At 37.1% G+C, this 23,261-nt stretch overlaps 1 protein-coding gene across 5 annotated transcripts in view; it reads right to left on the minus strand.

Annotated features, from left to right (window-relative positions):
- The window catches only part of MARK1 (microtubule affinity regulating kinase 1), a 116,405-nt gene that overhangs the window by 46,659 nt on the left and 46,485 nt on the right, over positions 1–23,261 (minus strand). For all 5 annotated transcript variants that reach the window (XM_077886937.1, XM_077886936.1, XM_077886935.1 and 2 more), the window contains exons 2-5: positions 21,692–21,895; positions 20,442–20,495; positions 3,420–3,468; positions 2,168–2,233 (exon numbers count right to left, since the gene is read on the minus strand). In XM_077886937.1, the coding sequence (XP_077743063.1) occupies positions 2,168–2,233; positions 3,420–3,468; positions 20,442–20,495; positions 21,692–21,895 (373 nt within the window). The remainder of the gene's footprint in view (positions 1–2,167; positions 2,234–3,419; positions 3,469–20,441; positions 20,496–21,691; positions 21,896–23,261) is intronic.

Here is a 23,261-nt window from a genome sequence, read left to right on the forward strand (position 1 = left end):
CTGGTACAGACAAACATTTAATAAATATTGTTTGCATGAATGAAAAAAATGATCATGAATGAAAAAAAAATCAAGACACCAGAGTAGCCCCAACACCTACTTTTAATAGGCTCTTCTGGATTTAATGTGGTTCAAAATCATATAGGGGTTCCCTGCCTACCTAATCACCAAAGATCTTTTGCCCCATTAGTGAGCCAGAATCAAATGATCTAAATAATACTGATGAAGAGGCAGCTGTTTGACCCAACTCTTCATTCGTGTCAGATTCAATCCTAAAATGTTTAGAAATTTCGGAGGAAAAATATTCAGTGTTGATTACAAAAGTTACCCTGCCATTTATAGATTAAAAAGGCAAGGAAACAATTCTAGATTTACCACCACAGAACCATGATGGTTTGTTAGAGGATCACTGATGGCCAGACTCAAAACCTATCACTAGAAATCAAAATTGAACAAGAGAGCACCTGGTTTGGGCTGAATTCCAGTGTGTATATGCACCTCTGTAGGCTGTACCCCATGACCCTCCCAACTACGTTACTGAAGGAGAAGAGTGATGACACCCTGTGTTCTCTGTGACTCTTAACTATTGCCCCCCTTCATTAGTACCAATAGAGAGTTGACTGTACTTACCATTTATCGTTAAACAGCATACATATTAACACAGCCTTGTGGTGGACCTTCACAAAAACAGAAGCGTCCACTGACTTTTAGTAGTCTGTAATTTCTCGTATCAAAGCATGTATAGCCCTTTTCTTTCTCTAGACTTTTTAGAGAAAGAAAAGAAAGAGTCTAACTGAACTAAAAATAACACCCAGGGTTCCCACGCCGACAAACTGTTACATAAATGTAACTGAAGGACAGAAAAATAGAGAAATAGTTAATTATGTGGTACCTGTAGGTTCACTAATTTTATTACAGAGCTACCTTTTGTGCAAATTCACATGGCTGTATTAATATTTTTTTTAAATCCTGTAATAATAAACCTTGATGACATAGATTTTCAGGTTAAGTCAAAAAACCTACATCAAAATACTTTCAGGAAACCAAACCCACTAAAACTTTCAATCTGCATTAAAATACTTTCAGGAAACCAAACCCACTAAAACTTTCAATCTGCATTAAAAAACAAAAAAGCTATTAAAATATATGTAACATTTGTAGTAAAATTTTCAGAACTCTAAAAACGTATAAAAATACCTAGTTTAGGTACAACAGACTAGAATAAATCCTCTTTATCCCAGTTACATAAAATCTGAATTACCATAAAATCTATATACTTTTATTAGCTAAAAGGAGTCAACACTAAATTCAACTCTAAGTTTTTCTACTGATTAGCAAAAGAGTTAATTAGCCAAAGTGGTTTAAATAATTTCAGCTGCCCTCCCTCTTTTTTAATTGCTTAAATTCTTAATTTTTCAATTGCTGAAAACCTTCAGGCATTCTTTTTTTACTTAAATGATTTATCTCCAAAAAATTTTAAATGTGTTTCTAAGAAAGCCCTATGCTTAACACAACAGTGATTTTGAGCCAATGTACCTCTCGTTTGAGGGAAAGTGCAGAAGATGATTATATACCAATGTTTAAAACTCACTTCCACTTTTGACACCATGCAAAGTATACATTCTATTCTACAAATGCATCTTATTTCTTCTCTGTCAATTCAATCTTCAAATCAATACTTGTTTAAATTCAAACATTTTATGGATTATCTTGAAAATGAATGTATATTGACAATCTGTCATATATGAATCAGTGAAATAAAACATCTGGCCTAAAGCATACTTATACTATAAACTTTATTAAATACATTGTGAATTTGAAATTTCCTCGTAGCCAAGCACTTCTAATCACAATAATAGACTATTTAGATAAGAGAATCAAAACATTCATAGATAAAATGCAAATTTTAAAGTTTAGGAAAATATCCCTAGGCAATTTTTAACTAAGCCAAAAATTCAACTTATCCAATTATAATTGTATTATAATACAATTATTATCCAATAGGTCTTGAAAGTAAACACTGAATTGTATAGAAGATGTATCACTTAAAGGCATTTTATAGATTCATTAACAACAGTGAAGACATAAGTGTTAACAATGAACCTTCAGGTGTTGATAATTCTGTATGTCTCATCAGAGATAACTTTTCCATCCCTCTCATCCTTACCCCCACTCGCGTACTCCATGACTAAATAGAGGGTCTTCTCTGTTTCAATAACTTCAAATAATTTTACTGAAAAAAGAAATTAGAGATATCACTCTGTAACTGTTTAGTGCATACTGGATCTGCTTTAAGAAAATTTAAGGTAACCCTAAGGCAGTGGAAAATCTGAGTATTTACTAAAAATTATTACTTATAATTTTAAACCACAAAATTCTCTCAAGGGTTATTACTATTATGGAAGAAAACTACTTACCACAGAGTCATTTGGAACCAACTGCGGGTCAAAAGAGTTAAGTTTCTGGGATTAAAAAACCATTACTTTTTCTAATGAGAATAATATAATAAAAAGGAAAAGCTTAAAATCAGAACAAAATTTTAACAAAAGCTTAAAATGAGACTGTATTATAATGAACCTATCATAAATTGTTAAACAACCTTGGGTAGAAAAACAAAAACAAAAAATTAACATCTCAAATAAACATAAGATTTTTAAATGTGAAAGAAACAGGTGTTTAGGAAATGAGCAGATTAAAAGAAAAATTATTTTTTACCTCTTATCCAATTACTTCACATAATATACATGCTTTTTAAATCTTTCATACAATGACTTTATATATGTTCTCAATATATTTATTTATAAATACAGGGGAAAACCAAAAATTATGGGAATAAATTAATTAAAACTGAATTCAATTTTATTTTCTTTAAAATTCAAATTATTTATTTTGCCTATAAACTATGGTCAAATCCAAATGCATATTATCAAATTTCTTTTTTTTTTTTTTAAAGATTTTATTTATTTATTTATGAGAGACAGAGAGATACAGAGAGAGAGAGGCAGAGACACAGGCAGAGGGAGAAGCAGGCTCCATGTAGGGAGCCTGACGTGGGACTTGATCCTCTGTCTCCAGGATCAGGCCCTGGGCTGAAGGTGGCGCTAAACCGCTGAGCCACCCGGGCTGCCCTCAAATTTATTTCTTATAAATACCTCAACAGCATGCAATCAATATTTGGAACAAGTGATTGATCCAAAAAATATTTATATGCATTAACTCCAACTCATATATACTATTTTCGTGGAGAGCATAAGACAGGCAATGTAGGAGAAAATAGCCGTCTGCAGCCTTCAATTAACTTATAATCTATTTTTACCAAAAGTATCACTTCTCAGGTTATCACTCCTTTTATATAGAACATCCTTAAAATAGCCTCAAATTAAAGAATATACTTCATCATGTTTATATAAATTTCATACCTATGTTAGGATGATTCAATATCTTCATTATTCGTACTTCTCGAAATAACTGTTAAAGAAAACAGGTAGATATATTTGTTAAAACTATTCATTTGAAGAAATTCATCTTCCTACAAGACACTAGGAGATCCTGGTAATGAGCTAAGAAAGAACAAGAGATTTGTTTCTCAGGTTCAGTTGTAACTTTGCTCACACTTGATTTCCAAGACAATTTTAACAAGATGAATTCAGATGGTTCTTTGTGTGTGTGTGTGAATACACCATATAAAATAAAACTTACATTTTTATTTGACTACTCTTCATTACTGGGAATAAAAGAAAAATACTGTGGAAATGAAACTAAATGATTCTTCACTGATTTTTATCCAAAACCAACATTCCTTGGGGGTGGGGTCCTGATTCTTTAGTCATCTCTACTGGTTGATCAGACACTTTGTGAAAGATTAAGTGCTATAAACCTACACCAACTAAAATTTGAAAAGGAAACAACTATTTTCACAATATTTTTAGGGCAACTTGCATAATAATAGTAAAGGACAATAAAATTACATTTACCACTTTATATAAAACCAAAGCATAGTCACTTTTTAAAATTCCAATGTTAAGAATCCCCATTCTACAATATACAATATAGGGCCCTTTTTTAAAAAATGTGACCTGACATTTTTTTCCCTATGTTGTCTTTGAGTACATGTTAAGCAAGTCAAAATCAAGCACCTAGTTCAAGAAAACAGAAGAATCAATAATTAATGATATTCCAAGAAGTCCATATTGTGACATATGTTTTATCAGAATAAAATCTAAACTTGATGCTTTCAGAGGTGTTGTTTTTTCCAAGGAAGATATACAAAGGCCAGGAAGAACATGAAAAGATGCTCAACATCATTAATCACTAGGAATATGCAAATCAAAATCACAATGAAGTAACACTTCTGACTCAGGATGGCTACTACTAGATTAAAAAAATACAGAAAATAACAAGTCCTGGCAAGGATGTGGTTAAAGTGTATGCACCTAAAAGAACTGAAAACAGAAACCCAAAGAGATTTGTTGTACACTCATGTTATAATAATACAATGGTATTACTCACAACAGTTAAAAGGTCCACTGATGAATGAAAGAGCAAAATGTGGTATATCCATGCAATGGAGTCATATTAAGTCTTAAAAATGAAAGAAATTCTGACATACACTATAACATGAACAAACCCTCAGGACATTATGCTAAATGCAATAAGCCACTCAAGGAAGGAGAAATATTGTATGATTTCACACTAGGTACCTAGAAGTAAGATAGTCAAACTAACAGACATAGAAGATAGCCAGGGCCTGGAGTAACAGAGGCATAGAGATAGATTATTATTATTTTTTAAAAGATTTTATTTATTCATGAAAGACACAGAGAGAAGGTAGAGACACAGGCAGAGGGAGAAGCAGGCTCCCATGAGGAGCCCGATATGGGACTCGACCCCAGAATTCCAAGATTATACCCTGAGCCAAAGGCAGACACTCAATCGCTGAGCCACCCAGGCATCCCCATAGAGAGGTTTACTGTTTAATGGGCACAGAATTTTCAGTTTGGGGAGATGAAGAAAGTTCTAGAGATGGACAGTAGTAATGACTGCACCTGACACCACTGAACTCTACATTTAAAAATGGTTGAGTCAAAAAAAAAAAATGGTTGAGTCAATCTTATGTATATTTTAACACAAGTTAAATACAGAAATATAATGTGTTGATATGCCTCAAAAAACTTCACACCAGTAGGAAAACCTACTTAAGGCTTATCTACCATAGAAATCTTGCCCTAGCCATCCTTGATAATTCACACACAAAATACATGCAGTACAGAAGTCTCTCTATGTGGGTGCACATATATGCACTCATATAAATTTTAATATAATCTATGATGCCTGTAATTTTAACATTTAAAAATTGCACATCAATAAATAGAATGCCGAAGCAAATAAAATTCATGTTCGTCTATGTCATTATTTCAGTCCTGAGAGAAAGAGCACACAGTTTCAACCTTCAGTGTTCAGAACACTGGAGATCATCTCTTTCCTGGCCTCTGCTAGCCTATCCTCCAGACCTTCCTCCTGCCACACTGGCTGCCCAGCCTTTTGTTGGATCCTCTCCTTTCTACTCAATGTTTAAACATGGTGCCCTTCAGGATTTAGCTCTTAGCCTCCTTGTCTTCTTACTCTACATGCTCTTGCTGGGTGATTTATCATGACTTTAAATATCAATTTACTGGTGTCTCCTAAATTTAAATTTTCCAGAGCATTCTCCTTATCCTAACCTTTATATCTAAATACTTAATATTTTCGCAGAAATTCAAACCCAAGACTTGATGTCTCACACCAAATTTGATCTTTGCCCGACTCTCCCCAGCTCTCTATATCCATCTAGCACCTATTAGAGAAAGTTTGTTTTCTTTAAGCCTTTTTTTCTTTAAGATTTTGTTTATTCATGAGAGACCCAGAGAGAAGCAGAAACACAGGCAGAGGGAGGAGAAGCAGGCTCCCTCCGGTGAGCCTGATGTGGGATTTGATTCTAGGACCCCAGGACCGTGACAACTGTGGTTGAAGCAGATGCTCAATCACTGAGCCACACAGGCATCCCAAGATTTTATTATTTTTAAGAACAATTGAAAATATTTTAATTTTTTTATTTTTAAAGATTTTATTTCTTTGAGAGAGTGCACACAAGCTGGGGGAGGAAGAGTGGGAGGGAGAAGAAGGAGAAAGAATCTCAGACAAATATCCACACCAAACGTGGGGCCTGATGCGGGGCTCAATCTCACAACCCTCTGATCGTGACCTGAGCAGAATGAGATGACCAACTGACTGAGTCATCCAGGTGCCCCATGAATATTTACTTAATAATTTAATAAAATATTAAGACATTAATCATTAGAGTTATAACTAGAGACTCATCCCCACCTCTTTTTCCTCCTTCCCACCCTAATAACCATTGCCCTAAGGTTGGCATATAACAAGCTTCCATACTTTTATACTTTTCTATGTGTGTGTATAATAAATAGCAATGTTACTTCTTTGTGTTTCATACTTTATATGAATGGATTCCTACTGAATATATTTCTCTAAACTTATTTTTTCTTCAACACAATGTTTTTTTGTTCTAGTATAGATCTGGTCCACTTACTTTAATTGCTGTGTTCCATTACAAGAAGAAACCACAGTTTATACAGTGTTCTTCTGAGGATGCTTATTTATATATTTTCACTATTTATATATTTTCACAATCAGTGTTACCATGAATATTCTTGACATGTTTCCTTAAATACCTAGAAGCTTAATTTTTTGATAGCGGTGTACATACACCTTGAACTTTATTAGGTCTCATTGAATTTGCCCTCCACTCCCAATTCTGTACATGAAGGCCTAGAACTCAAGAAATATTGAGTGTCTACTCTGCTTGGTCTTTTTTATTTTTGGGCCCCACAGCCCTTAATGACCCTTTGGGCTGTAAGTCTCTGTTAATGATGACTTTGCTGACTGGAGCTTCTGACAAAAGGAAACAATCTCTACTCAGAGGAGGCCCCATAGGGTTTTGGACTCATTCCCTCCCCAAAATGGCTAACAGGTTTTAAAAAGTAGCTATTAGTTCACCACCAGGCTCTTGTCAAAACTGAACACCTGTCTCAGACAGGTGTCCATTGACCAAACTGTCTTACTCAGGTACATGGACCAGGATTAGGTGGAGAATACAGCATCCGAAGTGTGTGTATGTCTATATATACATTCATATATGTGAACATATGGTTTTACTTTTAGGGCAGTTTTAGGTTCACAACGAAATTGAGCAGGAAGTACAGTTACCACACACCTCCTGTTCCCATACATGCACAGCCTCCCCAACCATCAACATCCTCCACCAGAGTGGTACATTTGTTATAATCGATGAATCTATATTGATACACAGTGTCCCAAATTCTGTAGTCTACATTAGGGTTCATTCTTGCTGTTGTAAATTCCATGGGTTTTGACAAATATATAATGACATGTATCCACCATCACAGTATCACACAGAAGTTTCATTGCCTTAAATAGCCTCTGTGCTCCACCTATTCATCCTTCCCTCTCCATAAATCTCTGGCAACCACTAATCTTTTTACTTTCTCCATAGTTTTGCCTCTTGAGATCATATAGTTGGAATCATATAGAATGTGGTTTTTCCAGATTGACTTCTTTCACTTAGTAATGACACATTTAAGGTTCTTCCGTGTCTTTTCATGACTTGATAGAGTATTTCTTTTTAGCACTTGAATAACATTTCATTGTATGAATGTACCAGTGTATTTATTCATGAACCAATTGAAGGACATTTTGATTACTTCCAAGTTTTGACAATTATGACGAAAGCTGCTATAAACCCTGTGTAGGTTTGACTGCTGGATTATACAGTATGTTTAGTTTTGTAAGAAACTATCAAACTATCTTCCAAACTATCAAACCATCTACCATTTTTATTCCCACCAGCAATGAGAGTTCTTGCTGCTCCACATCCTTAGCAGTGTTCAGTGTTCTCAGTGTTTTCGATTTTCACATTCTAATAGGTGTGTAGTGGTATCTCACTGTTGCTTTAATTTGCAATTCCTAATAACAGATGGTGTTGACCATCTTTCCATATGCTTATTTGCCACCTATAGATTTTCTTTGATGAGATGCCTGTTCATATCATTTGACCAGTTTTTTAATCAGTTGTTTGTTTTCCTGAGTCTTTTCAAGTCAATTTTTGAGCCTGTTACAATCTCCAATAAAACCAGATGCCTGTGGATAATAGTGAACATGGATTGTTCATCAAATACCTTGTCGATTCTACTTTGCAACATCAGAGAATGGCTTATTCCCATGAGTAGCCCTGAAGGCCCAAGCAGAGGGAGCCAGAAGTCACATACCCTCACTTCTTCCTTGTAGGTGTCAGGGAGGTGGAGGGTCTGGCCTGAGTGGGGTGGCCTCAGCCACTGGAATCCAGGTAGCTATCCCCTCTCCTTGCCTGGACTTCTGAGGACTGACAGCAGGAGTGGAGCTGTCCGGTGGGATCTTGGGTGTTCTCGGAGGGCAGTCTCCTTAGAACACACTCAGGGTGTAACAACACACATGTATCATCTCATGGTTTCTGGTCAGGGCTTCACTGGGTCCCCTGGTTTCCAACAAGGTATTGGTCTCTCCTCTCGGGGCCTGACTGGGGAAAAATCCATTTCCAAGCTAACCTAGGCTGCAGCTATAGGACTGAGGACTCCGGCTTCTTGTTGGCCCTTGAGAGGAGGCCACCCTTACTTCTTAGAGACTATTCACATGTCCTTGCCAAGCAGGCTTCTTGAACATGGCCATTTACCTTATTATCAAGCCAGCAAGGATAATCTCCAGGGCAAGTTGGCTGGCAAGACAGTCTTATCTAACATAATGTAATCATGGGAATGAAATCGCACCACTTTTTCCATATTCTATTGGTTACAGGTCCTGCAATTCAAGGAAAACGAATTATATAAAAGTGTGAACACCAGAAGTGAGGGTCATTGGGGATTGCCTTAAGTCTGTTCAATACAATTAAACATTACATAAACCAATGAATTAAAGTTTGTTGTTTAACAGAACAAACCAAACTGAATAATACTAGATAAAATCTGCTAAAGAAATTGCTGTCCACTTAAGTGCTGGCAAGATAAATGTCAAAGATTAAAAGAAAATCTAGGGGTTTGCTCTCAGATCATTCCTGGCGGTCTTGAGATTTTATTTATGTTTTATGAGAGACAAAGAGAGAGAGGCAGACACAGCCAGAGGTTGAGAAGCAGGCTCCCTGCAGGGAGCCCGATGCAGGACTCAATCCCAGGACCCCGGGATCACGACCTGAACAGAGGCAGACACTCAACCAGAGCCATCCAGGTGTTCCTTTTCCTGGGTGTCTTTAAATCCTCCCTTTGTTACTTAAAAAACAACAGGGGATCCCTGGGTGGCTCAGTGGTTTAGCACCTGCCTTTGGCCTAGGGCGTGATACTGGAGATCCGGGATCAAATCCCACATTGGGCTCCCTGCATGGAGCCTGCTTCTCCCTCTGTCTCTGTCTCTGTCTCTCTCTGTGTGTCTCTCATGAATAAATAATATATTAAAAAAAATAAAAAACAAAACAAAAACTGGAAATAGTAGCAAATGTGAGTGGTATGGGTGAGATCTGTGCAAGATAAACAAAGCTGAATGTCAATCAACAGACCCAAACTAGGAGTGGGGAGAAAAAAGTTTGGCCTGAAGTGAAAAGACTGGTTAATGGTTATGCATTTTGTTTTATTTAAATGTTAAATGTCAATGTAATTTTTAAATAATTCCTCCTTTTAACATACTTTTCCCATTAACAGTTCTTTACTACATGTGGAAAAGGGCTTTCACACCTTACTTTCTCACTGGCACAGGTACTTCCAGAAGGTGGTCTAGGAAGTACAGCATGAACATGCCACACCAACTCTAATTCCAGCTCCTCTTCCCTTTCTTCTGCCTCAAGAAAACACATCAGACTACAAGAGTGGAGACAGTATTGTCACATGGGTAATCCTGAGCTTATTCTCATTAATTTTTATGCGATTATTGGCAAATTTAGTAGTTTACTCTTGGAAGCAAACTGGCTAGACTACATATCCTTCAAACATTTGTCCATAAATACTGGCTTTTGATTGGTTGTTTATTTCATAAACTGGGTTTTTGAGCGGCACTGAGTTCATGAATGCAGTCTCTGATTGAAACCTAGAATTTAGCCATTCTGTTCTTCCAAGAACAGAGATGAGCTAAAGAGAGGATTAAAATTATCTTGTGAAAATTGGGGTGCCTAACAAAAACGTGCCTGAGTAGAAGGCTACTGTCCTGCTATCTGAGGATAGATGAAGCCAGAGAAACAGTTACAGGAAGGGCCAAAGTTCTCATCAGAAAGTAGTTTTTTATTCTGGTGAAAAAATAATACACAGTCATTGGGTTATTGCATCTCAAAGATGTCTTCAATATATTGTTCTATCCTTAGTTTCCTCTCCTTCAGTTATCACTGACAACGAGTGCGGAAAAAAACCACAATAAGCAAGAGCATGAATGGGTCTGTGTGGGTTGGGTGTGTGTAGGCTAAAAATGATAGGCAGTTGTGGAAAGAGGAAGAGTGCTTGCTGTTGAAGAAGTGATTAGTGTGTTTTAAGGGGCATACTGACCAAGGATAATGAAATGCCAGTAGCCTGACCCACTAATTACCCTTCCTCCCAAAGAAACACTTCAACTGTCAGCTAGATTTGGGTCATTAACACTAAAAATCCAGAGAATTGGGGCCAACTCAACAGTAGCACATGGCTTTAGTAAAGGTCTAAGATGTCTCCTCCTCTTCATGATTCCCTTCACCCCTTCCCTAAACCGCAATATTCCAGCTGGCTCCATGCACACAGGAAAGGGATAAGACTAATTAATGTCAGAGTCTCTGTATCAGCTACAGAGGAAGAGAGAGACAGAGACAGACAGACAGCCAAAGATACATGATCTCTTAGCCCAGAGCAAACTTTTATCAGCAATGGTGCTAATCTTACCAATGTTGCTCTTCCTTAGGAAAGGTGGAGAAGGTTGAGGGAAGAAAGAGAGCTGAAAATTTAGACCATGCTAAGAAGTTTACTTTGAGAAGGACAGTTATTGTTAAAAAAAAAAAAAAAGTCGATTACTGTAGGTATCATACGTCACGTACAAGCCAGGAAAACAGGTTCGCAAATACATGAGGTAGTCCCACACTACTATTTGAATTTCTGATTCTAATTATTAGTTCATTTTTTCTTGTTTGTTTTCAAACTGTGACATCCTGATGTTATAGATGTTAACTTACTACTTCAGCTTTGCTGTGGGCTGAAATTAAGGCCAGAGTTTGTTCGTATTTTGTGTGTTGAATTAAAGAGATGAGTGCCGGGTGAAGGCCTGAGATGAGTTTTCTCTATGAGGCAGGAGGGGCCTTTACTGTTGAGACTTCATGACAGCTATTCTAGTTGTTCAGAGGCCTGGATTGTTTCCTTCTTGGCGTTGTGCCAGGTAACTGAAGTGAGTAAACAAGACAGAGATGTACTTCCCAATTCAGTCCTTTGGTTAGGGCTGAAGGTCAGGGTCAGTCAAACCCCATTAGTGTTCATCAGTATTTGCCTCATTTATGAGCATTTTCTGTTTCTCCTCTTAACTGCTCTTTTCCTTCGTACCTCTTTTATTCCTTTCGCCTCTCTTTTTTGAAGGTGGGAAAATCTGTTCTATTTAGAAGTAGCCATGTGGACATGGCTTGGACAATCCTCGTTCTATTTACACCCAAAGCATCGTAGTCAGGGGCCAGTCAAATGCACATTATCTTCCTTCCACCAGACCCGCTCACCGGGTTGCTCTTGGCTTCATCAAGGTCATAGGACACCTTCACTGCTTGTCTGGCCTTGAAGCAGATGCAGAACAACACTGGGGCCACGGGGAACTTGACAAAAGCAGAGTGTTCAGGCTTGTTCCTGTTGGGAGAGCTCTTCTAGGCTGTCATCAGCCACTGAGAACTGGAGGAGGGTGACATTCAGATCTTCTTGTGCCTTCCCACACAGCCTTCTTGGCCTTTCCAGTGTTTGATTCTGATTTGGGTTTAGTGAGGGGCAAGAGCCCTTCTTTGCCTTCACTGTAATCTCTGTAATAATCCTATCCTTATCTTTGATAGCTGTTTACCAGCCTATTGATGAGACGTGTGGGCACCATTTTACCCTACAAGTGACATTCAGTTCCAAGAGAATGCTGGGTCCACATTTAGATGCCCTCAGAGGTGCCCATCCATTGAGGGATTTTATATATGACATGCCTTTATTAACAGAAACCTATAAATTAAACTTTCAGCTTTTAAGTTTCTAGGATCATCATTTCACTCCTTTTTTCAGCTTTCATGCATCTTATAGACATACCACATATTATACAAAGTTATTGTTAATAGCAGAATAAAAACATAAGTGAATTTCTTAAGTTTATCCTGTGAAATGGTAGTTGGAAAAAAGAGATCTGAATACAATTAAATGAATATATATTAGATGATTTCTAACTAAAATAATAAAATGATCATTCCGTATTTTTTCTCAACCTTGACAACTGATAAGTCAACTGTTTGTTGCAAAGTTAAGAGAAGGATATGCTTTTTAAATTACAAGCTGGGCCACTTTCCCAAGTAATCTATCATCTAGATAGATCACAAGATTATAAGATTCTTATTTCTTATAAACTGGTACCAATTTTATATTGCTTGAGTCCTTCCCAAGGCCTCAAACAATTCTGAGCTCAAGCTGGTGCAAAATAAATGTACTATTTAAGACAGCAAATGATTTCAGACAGAAGATATTAAACATAAAATAGATCAAATTCGAAAATAGTTTAAATTAGAAATGATGGAAACATCATCCATAGTGCATCCATAAGGATGGCAAAAATTAAGAAATCTGATAATATAAGATGTTGGCAAAAATGCAGGGCAACAGTAAATCTCATACAGTTTTAGCAGAAGTACAAACTGTGCAACCACTCTGAAGAACAACCTGACATTATCTAGTAAAGTTGAGGATATGCATGACCTTCAGCCTAGCAATTCTGCTTGGAGAGATATATCCTTTTACATACATCTTCACAAAAAGACAAACACAATAATGATCATTGCAGCACTGCTTCTAGAGCAAAAGTGAAAAGCTATCTAGAAAAAAAAGTGAGACACAAAAACACCAGGAACAATCTACATAACCACCAACAAAAATACACAAACTAAAAAAAAAAAAAAAAAAAAAAAAAAAAAAAAAACCCAAACTATACTGTATCTGTTAATAAGAAAATGGGTAAGCGTAGAATACTTATACAGTGGTATGCAATTACAGTAGTGAAAATAAATGAACTAGACTATATAGGCTAACATGACTAAGACTGTAAGACAATGTTATGTGAAAAAAGCAAGTTGTAAAAGGTTAAGAGGTTTAAAAATAAATAATATAGAAACACACATTCAGATGCAATGAAACGCCGAGACACCTGCACCCCGATGTTTCTAGCAGCAATGTCCACAATAGCCAAACTGTGGAAGGAGCCTCGGTGTCCATCGAAAGATGAATGGATAAAGAAGATGTGGTCTATGTATACAATGGAATATTCCTCAGCCATTAGAAATGACAAATACCCACCATTTGCTTCGACGTGGATGGAACTGGAGGGTATTATGCTGAGTGAAGTAAGTCAATCGGAGAAGGACAAACATTGTATGCTCTCATTCATGTGGGGAATATAAATAATAGTGAAAGGGAATAGAAGGGAAGGGAGAAGAAATGGGTAGGAAATATCAGAAAGGGAGACAGAACATGAAGACTCCTAACTCTGGGAAATGAACTAGGGGTGGTAGAAGGGGAGGTGGGTGGAGGGTGGGGGTGACTGGGTGACGGGCACTGAGGGGGGCACTTGATGGGATGAGCACTGGGTGTTATTCTGTATGTTGGTAAATTGAACACCAATAAAAAATAAATTTATTATAAAAAATATAGAAACACACATATGAAAAGTATCTTTAGTTTGAATGAGAATAAGAAAGATCAAATTCAGAACAGCAGGTATTTCCAGGTAGGAAAATATAGGAATAGAACCCAGAAATAATGCATAAGGCTTCAGCTGTATCTGTAATATTTTATGTCTTAAAAAAAAAATTAGACATGAAACAGTTTAGTCTAACAAATGTCATAAGAAAGCAACTTTATTTTTTAAATGAGAAAGACATTTCGAAGTCCCCATCCAAAAATTATAAATAGTCCAGTTTACTATGTCAACAAACTGCCCAACTTAGAAAAAAAATAAGAGTATGACTCTTCAAATAACAAAATGACAACATGACTTTTAAAACAGCCTAATGGGGGGCGCTTGGGTGGTGCAGTTGGTTAAGTGGCCAATTCTGGGTTTTGGCTCAGGTCATGATCTCAGGGTCCTGGGGCTGAGCCCCATGTCAGGGTCCATGCTCCGTGCAGAGTCTGCCACAGGACTCTCTCTCTCACTCTGCCTCTCCTCATCCCGAGCTCACTCACACACTCTCTCTCAAAGAAATCTTAAAAAACAAAACAAAACAAAAACAAAACCACAACCCAAAACAGTCAGGTGGTTTAGTCTAAAGCTCAGAGGAGATGCAGATTCCTAGCCAATTCCATTTCCAAGAGAAAATTCTTCCGTGTCCACACTTCCATAAATCTTCTGTAGTTTCTTGGGAATACAGAAATAGATGTATTCTTTACATCCAGTAAAGGCCAAGCAATTAGAATAGAGGTGTTAAGAGTCAGAGACAGAACAGAAGCATCAAAAACAACAAACAAATGGGATGCCTGGGTGGCTCAGTGGTTGAGCGTCTGCCTTCGACTCAGGGCTTGATCCTGGGGTTCCGGAATCGAGTCCCACATGGGGCTCCCTGCATGGAGCCTGCTTCTCCCTCTGCCTGTGTCTCTGTCTGTGTGTGTGTGTGTGTCTCTCATGAATGAATAAATAAAAATCTTTAAAAAAAACAAAAATGAGAAACAAAACTACTGTCAAGGGTAAAACAAATAAAAACTAAAGCAATTCTTTAGGAGTAATCCTTGGTTATGAGTGCTTAATTTTAAGAAGGGCAGAGAGATTTAACATTGTTGGGGAGACAGCACAGGAGTCCCTGATGAAAGGTCTCTAAGGGCTGAAACATGATAAATGAATGAGTAAGAATTAAGTGAAGGGGGTGGTGTGCCTTAAGTTGAGGCTGGGGTGAAGAGCTGCAAAGGCCTGGTGGCTGGGATGAAGAGTACGACCAGCAGCAGATGAAAGAAAGTACTGAAGGTGGAGGAGCAGGAGATGAGGCAGGGCAGAGGCTGTGGGGAGCTGGTGGGCCAAGAAGTGGAAGAGGAGGTAGGGCCTCACACATGTTGCTAATGAATTTGATTTCCAGAACACCAAAAATGGAATGCCACCTAAAAGTTTAAATGAAGGTATTTTGTATCCTTGATGACTTTTTAAACTGTGTGTGTGCTTGTGCATGTGTGCGGAGGGATGCAAAACGGATGGAGAAAGACCAGCTAGAAGCCTACTGGAGTAGACCACAGGTGAGAGAATAGAGAGAATAGTAGCTTTGTCTAGAGTGGTCGTGATGGGAAAAGATAAAAGCAGGCATTCTCAAAAGACATGTAAGACAAAATCTGCACATCTCAAGGACAGACTAGAGGGTGAGGAAGAGCAGAGTCAAGAATTGTTCTAGGCTTCTGGCTTGCACAACTTGAGGACACTGTCGTTCACTGAGAGAGGATGCTGGAAGAGCACCAGGTGGGCAAGGTACTGAGTAAGTGGGGCAGAGACGGAGAGTTCAGTTTTGGACATTTAAAGTTTGGGCTATCTTTGAGAGATTACAAGAAAACTTAGGGGAGGTCTGAGTTGAAGGCATAAATTTGTGACTCTGCCCACAGCTGAGACAGCCTAGGAAGAGAATATAGAAAGAAAAGAGGACCAAGCTTTGCGGGGTTCTAACATCAAGGCCAATAAAAAAGACAATGACTCTACACAAACACAAAAGGAGGAGCCAAAAAAATAGAAGAAAATATATGGAGAAATACAATCTTCTTTCAATAAATTCTTGTTAGATTAAGAATTAATGAACACATGAAGCTGGGCTCAGTGGCACTTAGCCTGAACCATAAGACAGTTTCCATTTTAAGTTTTTAAAAAATTTTCATTTCTACTGAGTTAAAAAACCCTAAGTCATGATCAAAGATTGACTGGAGAAAGGAACCAGCATCAGATGATGTGTCAGCAACATTCTAATTGATTACCTTACAAAGATATTTCTCCCTGAAGATTATGTACAGCTCTCAGACAGATTCTAGTCTAGGCTGCTAATCTTATCACACTGAAAAGTTGGAAGACCGGAAGTTTCGATTGGAAGGATAATAGCAAATGGATTCTTAATATGCTTTTTTGATTAGCTTGCTCTGGAAAGTATCTTTCATATTTGGATGCAGCATTTGTGTGTTAAACGTGCCAAATGATTGGTCATTGAGCCTTCTCTCCAATAACAAGAGAGGGTCGACATGGTTTAGAAACATAAAATTTTTGGTCAATGGATTACATGAAACAGTCCCCCCCCCCCCCCCCAGAAAATCTAGTTATCTTCAACAAATTTCTGGCTATACATTATAATTATTGGTATCGCCTTTTAAAGGAAAGGAACACCTTTTCCCTCAAAATCCATCATATTTCAGTTTGAAAGATATACTTTCCACCAATTCTTCACACTGTACACTAAAGAGACATCTTTTAATAGCCTTGATTTCATGATAATCTGTTTTCAATATTTCCTTCAAAGCCAAATCAAGATCAGAGAGGTGTGTTGCTAACCACTAATTTCATGGCAAAAGAAATACTGAGTATTAGGTATAATCTTATTTATTCACATGGCAGTACCATTCCCTGCAGAATTACTGCCCCCATATACACTCTCTCAAAAAGGGCCCTCCTGGTGTTTTCATCATTACTAATTTGAAGACAACTTTTGCAGTCTACAACCCAGCTCACAAAATGCTAATAACTCTTATCACTTAGATTTTCACCAAAACACAAAAGAATTGGTCAAGACTTTTCCTTCAAATGGCCTGCACATGTGAAAAGAACAATAAAGTGAAATATGCAATAAAGCATGCATATGTAACTGGTATTTCAACATATGTCCAGCAGAGATATTTGTTAAGGAATACTGCCAAAGAGCTTCCTCGGTTTTCTCCTTGATAAAAATATGTGTCAATAATTATGTTTGCTTTGACAAGTTTGGTTTCTTGATAATTTGCTAAAAGAATTTAATTCTGAATATTGCTCCCATGGCTCTGTCTTCCTCTCCACCTGTAGTCACCATGGCAAAAACTATTTTGTAGAAGGTCTGGAAAACTTAAGTAGCTTACCAGAGAGGTTGCTGGGCTTTAGCAGAAAACTCACCAAAATTTATTTAATTTTGAAATTTTTTCTAAAGATCCTATTTATTCATGAGAGACACCCAGAGAGAGACAGAAACACAGGCAGGGGGAGAAGCAGGTTCCCTGCGAGGAGCCCGATGTGGGACTTGATCCTGGACCCTAGGATCACACCCTGTGCCGAAGGCAGATACTCAACCTCTGAGCCACCCAGGCATCCTCTCACCAAAACTTAAATAGCTTACGTCACCATTTGACAATATTTTACACAAAAGATAACACACCAGACACTAGGAGTCAACAGATTATCTCATTTCAGACTTTACTACTCAGCAAATCACTTCAGAACCACTAAGCCATTTTTGTGAATTGGGACTATAATGCAACATAGTGAAACAATGGAAAATGTGAATGCAAATTAATAAACAATATGCAGAAGATAAACTGCACCCATATGGCTAATAGCTGAAAGCAGCTAACACAAGACTTTGTCATCCATTTATAAGCTAATGTGTCGAAGTTTAAAAACCTAGTGTAATTTCTGAGAAAATCGTAATTAATCTTACATTTCGAGACATGAACTATAAATAAAATTGCTTCATTGTTTTGCTTTTCTTCCAACATGATTAGGCTGCTTAAAAGATCCTGGGGATCTTTTAAGTTCATAAACCATATCCCAAAAAAGTAATTAAAATGTGAGGTGAGACTCATGGCCCAAAGAAGAAGAGGTAAATACAGCATCGAACTCAAATAATTTTTAAATGATGTAAACTCATTAAATTGGATATCATTAATTCAAAACATGTGATACAAATAACATGGGAATATTATTTGAACAACTTCGAAGACAAATATGTTTAACAATTTCAAAGACCAAACTGTTTTTGAGAGCTTTATAGTTTAGAAGGTTTGAACAGCTGAGGTATCAAATTTAGGTTACTTTGTCTATCACTGATGTTGGCAAAGGAAAGTACTATTTCTTATAAATATGTTGCACACAGAAGAGAACATAAAGGATGGGAATCAGCTTAAATTCAGATTAAATCCAGAGTAAGATTTAATGAAACACTTTTGGAAACGAGATTAAAATGAATCCTTCTTTCAAATATATGTTATCATTATCTGCTTTTTAATAAGTATATCTATGACATGGGCAACATATTTGGTTATTTCTAACCTATAGGACTTCACTGTCAATGCTAAGGAAAACAAACAGATTACTTCTCCTTCCATTATTATTATTATTTTTTAGATATGACTGACTGGGAGATCCTACTGGCCAAATGTTGAATGTTCTACAATGCACAGGAACTAACCAAACCTTGATCTGTTGTTTGTTTATTTTCAAAACTCTTAACTGAGAGCAAATCCATGAGCATAACTGAAAATTATTTTTAAAAAATGACATATACACAGCGTACAGGCTACATTTAGTGAATGTCGAGCTTTCCTTGGATTTTATTTTCATAGATTAAAGAAAACAAAATTGCCATCATTCTTTATATGCCTATTTGGAAAAGCAACACTTCATCAGCAACATTAGCAAAATTTACAACAGAAATTACTTGTCATCAAGTACATTTTTTAGTTATTCAGATAAATAAAGCAACATTCAGCTTCGCATTTGCGTGTTTCAACAAGTGCAACTGTAGTTCTACAGCCTTCTCTGGGCCCCTTTGGGAAAGGCATTGTGGGGGTCATATTACTGTGTATCTAACCAGCAAAACAGGCCTCAAGTAGTTCTAAATGTCACTTAAAATCACTCTGTTTACCAGAGCAACTCACAGATTAATGGAGGAAGAGTGGAAAAGCCAGATGGGCGATGGACAAGGCCACTGGGCACAGTTAAGCACTTTGTGCATTTTTAAAAGATTCTCGGCAGAGGGGTGGCAAAATATGTTCCACTGTGGTGCCAGCCGAGGAAAAAAGAGCATCTTTGGATAATTTATCTGCCCAGAGGGGATGCCTTTTTGTAACTCATACAACTACATCATGATTAGCTAACAGACTGGTGCTAGAAGTTTCTCCCAGAAGACATCCATAAGGTATACGATTTCATAGAGAAAAAGAAGAATCCAGCAAACATTTTGTTCTCCCTTATCAGAAATATCAATGCTATGAAAGTTACATTGATTGTTAAATTTAAAAGGAATCTCAGGAAGTAGTACAAAGACCGATCTTGGAGTAGAAATACATAAAATGAGTTATCTGGCAACTGAGCCAAGTGGGAAAGCCTTGATATCAAAGATCCAAATTTTTAATTTAATACTAAAATCACAGAAGGTATAGTTAAACACATTATACTACAAAGTTCGTACATTCAGATTCTGTTTTAGGAACTCAAAATTATCTGTCACATTTACATATGTGACCACGATCCTATTACAGTCTAATAAAAATCACAATCCTATACTAATTTGTCATATACAAACTTAACATATATGGCCTATGTGTTAAAATAATTGCTTCATTCTTAAGGTACTAAAACGTTTATCTGAGAAACTTTTCCAACATAAATAATGAAGCAATCTGAAATAGCTTTCCCAGGTTTAACTAGGGCAATCTCCACCCTAACTCCTTCTTTTCCTCCTCCTGTTTTGCATTTGCACTCTTTCAAGAAGTGCTCAAATTTTTTACTCTATGTTAGCTGAGGGACTAGTTCCTATGGAAGAAGGAAGAAATGTAAGTGAAGCAATAAAAGGAAATTGCCTATGGACAATAGTAACTATATGTTTTTAAACAAAGCAGAATCCTGAGTATTTAGAAACAGTTGTTACAAAATTTTATTCTAAAAAAAAATTTTATTCTACTGAATTAAAAGGCATAAATTCCTTTCATATGGTGTATGCATTTGAGTGGTAGATACTTCTCAAACTACTTGATAAAAATAATTGATATATTATTAAATATAATTATTATGTTTTATGTATCATGTCTTCATACACTGAGGAAAATTTTACCTAATGGGAAATTCAGGGTAACTAACTTCACAGAATACCATATGTTGATAAACTCAAATTCTAATTACTTACTATTAAAATAATTAAATACCTTTTGTAGACTGGTAGGATTTAGCTGAGTTTTGTCTATTATTTTCACAGCAACCTGAAAAAGAGAATCATTAAACTATATATTTGAGAAAACGTATTTTGACGGATTAAAAACTTGTAAAAAGTCTTCTTCATTCCTAACTAAATGTAATTTAGTTGTCTTTGGTGTTCACATAACTAGATGATAAAGTTGAGACAATCTGGCAGCCTTATGATGTATTATTCCATTGACCTAATGTATTATTCCATTGATGTATTTATTCCATTTAGCATATCTGATTCTTAGTCAATAAAACAACAGCTTTAGAATTTTTTCCACTTCTCTCCCCTTTAAAGTAAAAATCATTGGTATCTTAATCTTTTACTTATGATCTTAATAAGTCACAATTATCAGAGGGAAGAGACCTACAAGCTTTCAGTAGTTTAAATATCATGGGAATAAAATGATTAGAGAAATCAAACACCAGAGCTTGCTTATAGCAGCAGACTAACCAAATGGATTAAATCTAAGTCTCTGCCTAATAAAGCCTGTGTCTGAACAGTTCCTGGAGCCAGAATGGGCAGAGAGGACTAAAATTAACTGGTACAGAGCTAAAGAAAAACTTATTAAAAACAAATTCTAAGTGAGATCTTCATAATGTCTTAACTGGATCCAGGAAACATGAGGTAATATTAACTGTTTTTTAGTTTTTACTATACCAATTATTAAATATTAGTAATAATTATTAAATACACACATTTTTGCTATATACATACACATAATTTAAAACACATGGGATTTTAGAAACCCAATTCTCCTATTGCCTGATAAAAACATCCGTTTTCAACCGTATGTATAATATGATCTCTAAACAGACAAAAGTCAGTGGGTGATTTTATACATATTTATACCTAATTTATCAGAAGCAGTAATTAATGAGAACTAACTCTGGCCCTGTGCTTGGGTTGGGGAACAAACAAAGTCAGAAATGTTTATAGAAACCATATAATGAAGATAGAAGCCTAAGGAAAGTTCATCTGTAGCACATCTGATTTATGAGAGATGCTACATGCAGGGATGAGTCTTTTCTAAATGTTCAAAGGCCAACTTTTTGTCCCATAATATAGCTCTGTCTACAGATGTTCCATTCACACATACCTCAGTGTTTACCATATTTCAAATGTTATTTATTCCCAGCACCAGCTACAGAAAAGATCTGTAACAAGACTCCAGAGAGGTCCAAGTAAATATTAAAAAGCATGAAAACTTACCTCTCTACCAGTTAGGACATGTCTTGCCAATTTCACTTTGGCAAAGTTTCCCTTCCCTATTGTTTTTTGTAAACGATAATTTCCAATGTGAGGCTGCTCGTCTGTTGCTGACGTAATGGAGTTTCTGCACCGGGGAATGTTCTGTCGGCTACTCGATTTGGTAGGCTGGATGTGCGGTTCAGTGTATCCATCCACAGACGTGTGCTATGAGAAAGGTTACAAGATTTCATTGTTAATGAAATTACATTTTAAAAAGGACAGTTAAAAAGACTACAAATGAAAAAACAAACAAAAAAGACTACAAATGACTTTCATTGATAAATCAACTTCAATGAAAATACATTGGGCTACATGATTTGTTTTTTATTTTTTATTTTTTTTTACTTATTCATTCATGAGAGACACACCGAGAGAGAGAGGCAGAGACACAGGCAGAGGGAGAAGCAGGCTTCATGCAGGGAGCCTGATGTGGGATTCGATCCTGGGTCTCTAGGATCAGGCCCTGGGCCGACGGCAGGCGCTAAACCGTTGAGTCACCCACGCTGCCCGGGCTACATGATTTTTAAGTGAGAGGATTCTGTTTACAATTTCTACTTGACTTTCGCTCACTTTGCCGGGGGGGGAATATAACTATCTAAAATGAAATGTTCAGGGGCGCCTGGGTGGCTGTCACTTAAGCATCTGCCTTCAGGTAGTGACCCCGGGGTCCTGAGGTCCAGTCCTCCGTGGGGCTCCCTGCTTCTCCCTCTATCCTCTACTCCTCTCCACTGCTTGCAATCTCTCTCATGCTTGCTGTCTCTCTCTCAAAAAAATACAAGCTTTAAAAAAATGAAATTTTCTTCATAACTTTACAGAGAGAGTGAGCCTGTGTATGAGTAGGGGAGAGAAGGTGGGAGGGAAGAGGCAAAGGGGAGGGAGAGGGAGACAGAATCCCAAGCAGGCTACACGCCCAGCACAGAGCCCAGCACAGAGCCCGATGTGGGGCTCGATTTCATGACCCTGACGTCATGTCCTGAGGCAAAATCAAGAGTTGGATCAACTGAGCCACTCAGGAGCTCCTAGGTATATGCTTTTTTTTTTTTTAAAGATTTTATTTATTTATTTAATATTTATTTATTAGTTTTAAAGATTTATTATTTATTCATTCATTTATTTTATTTATTTATTCTCATGTATCTCTGAGAGACACACAGAGAGAGGCAGAGACATGGGCAGAGGGAGAAGCAGGCTTCCTGTGGTGACCCTGATGCAGACTCAATCCTAAAACCCTGGGATCACACCCCAAGCCAAAGGCAGATGCTCAACCACTGGGCCACCCAGGTGTCCCTAGGTATGAGCTTTTGATTTAAAAAATAATAAAGAGATAGACAGAAGCCATACGGACCATGACTCCTCTAAGGGTGTATCACCCCTTTAAGCTGAGATGACAACACAGCGCAGGACTGCTTCACTAAAAGGGCAGACCGTCTTTAAAGCCAAGACAAACAAGTTCATAAATACAGTTCTGTTTCTCCAAACTGGCCCCATTACTTGTCACACTCACTCTTCCATTTGCTGGAATCCAGTGCAG

This window comes from Canis aureus, chromosome 38, assembly GCF_053574225.1.
Source record: "Canis aureus isolate CA01 chromosome 38, VMU_Caureus_v.1.0, whole genome shotgun sequence".
Taxonomy (NCBI): domain Eukaryota; kingdom Metazoa; phylum Chordata; class Mammalia; order Carnivora; family Canidae; genus Canis; species Canis aureus.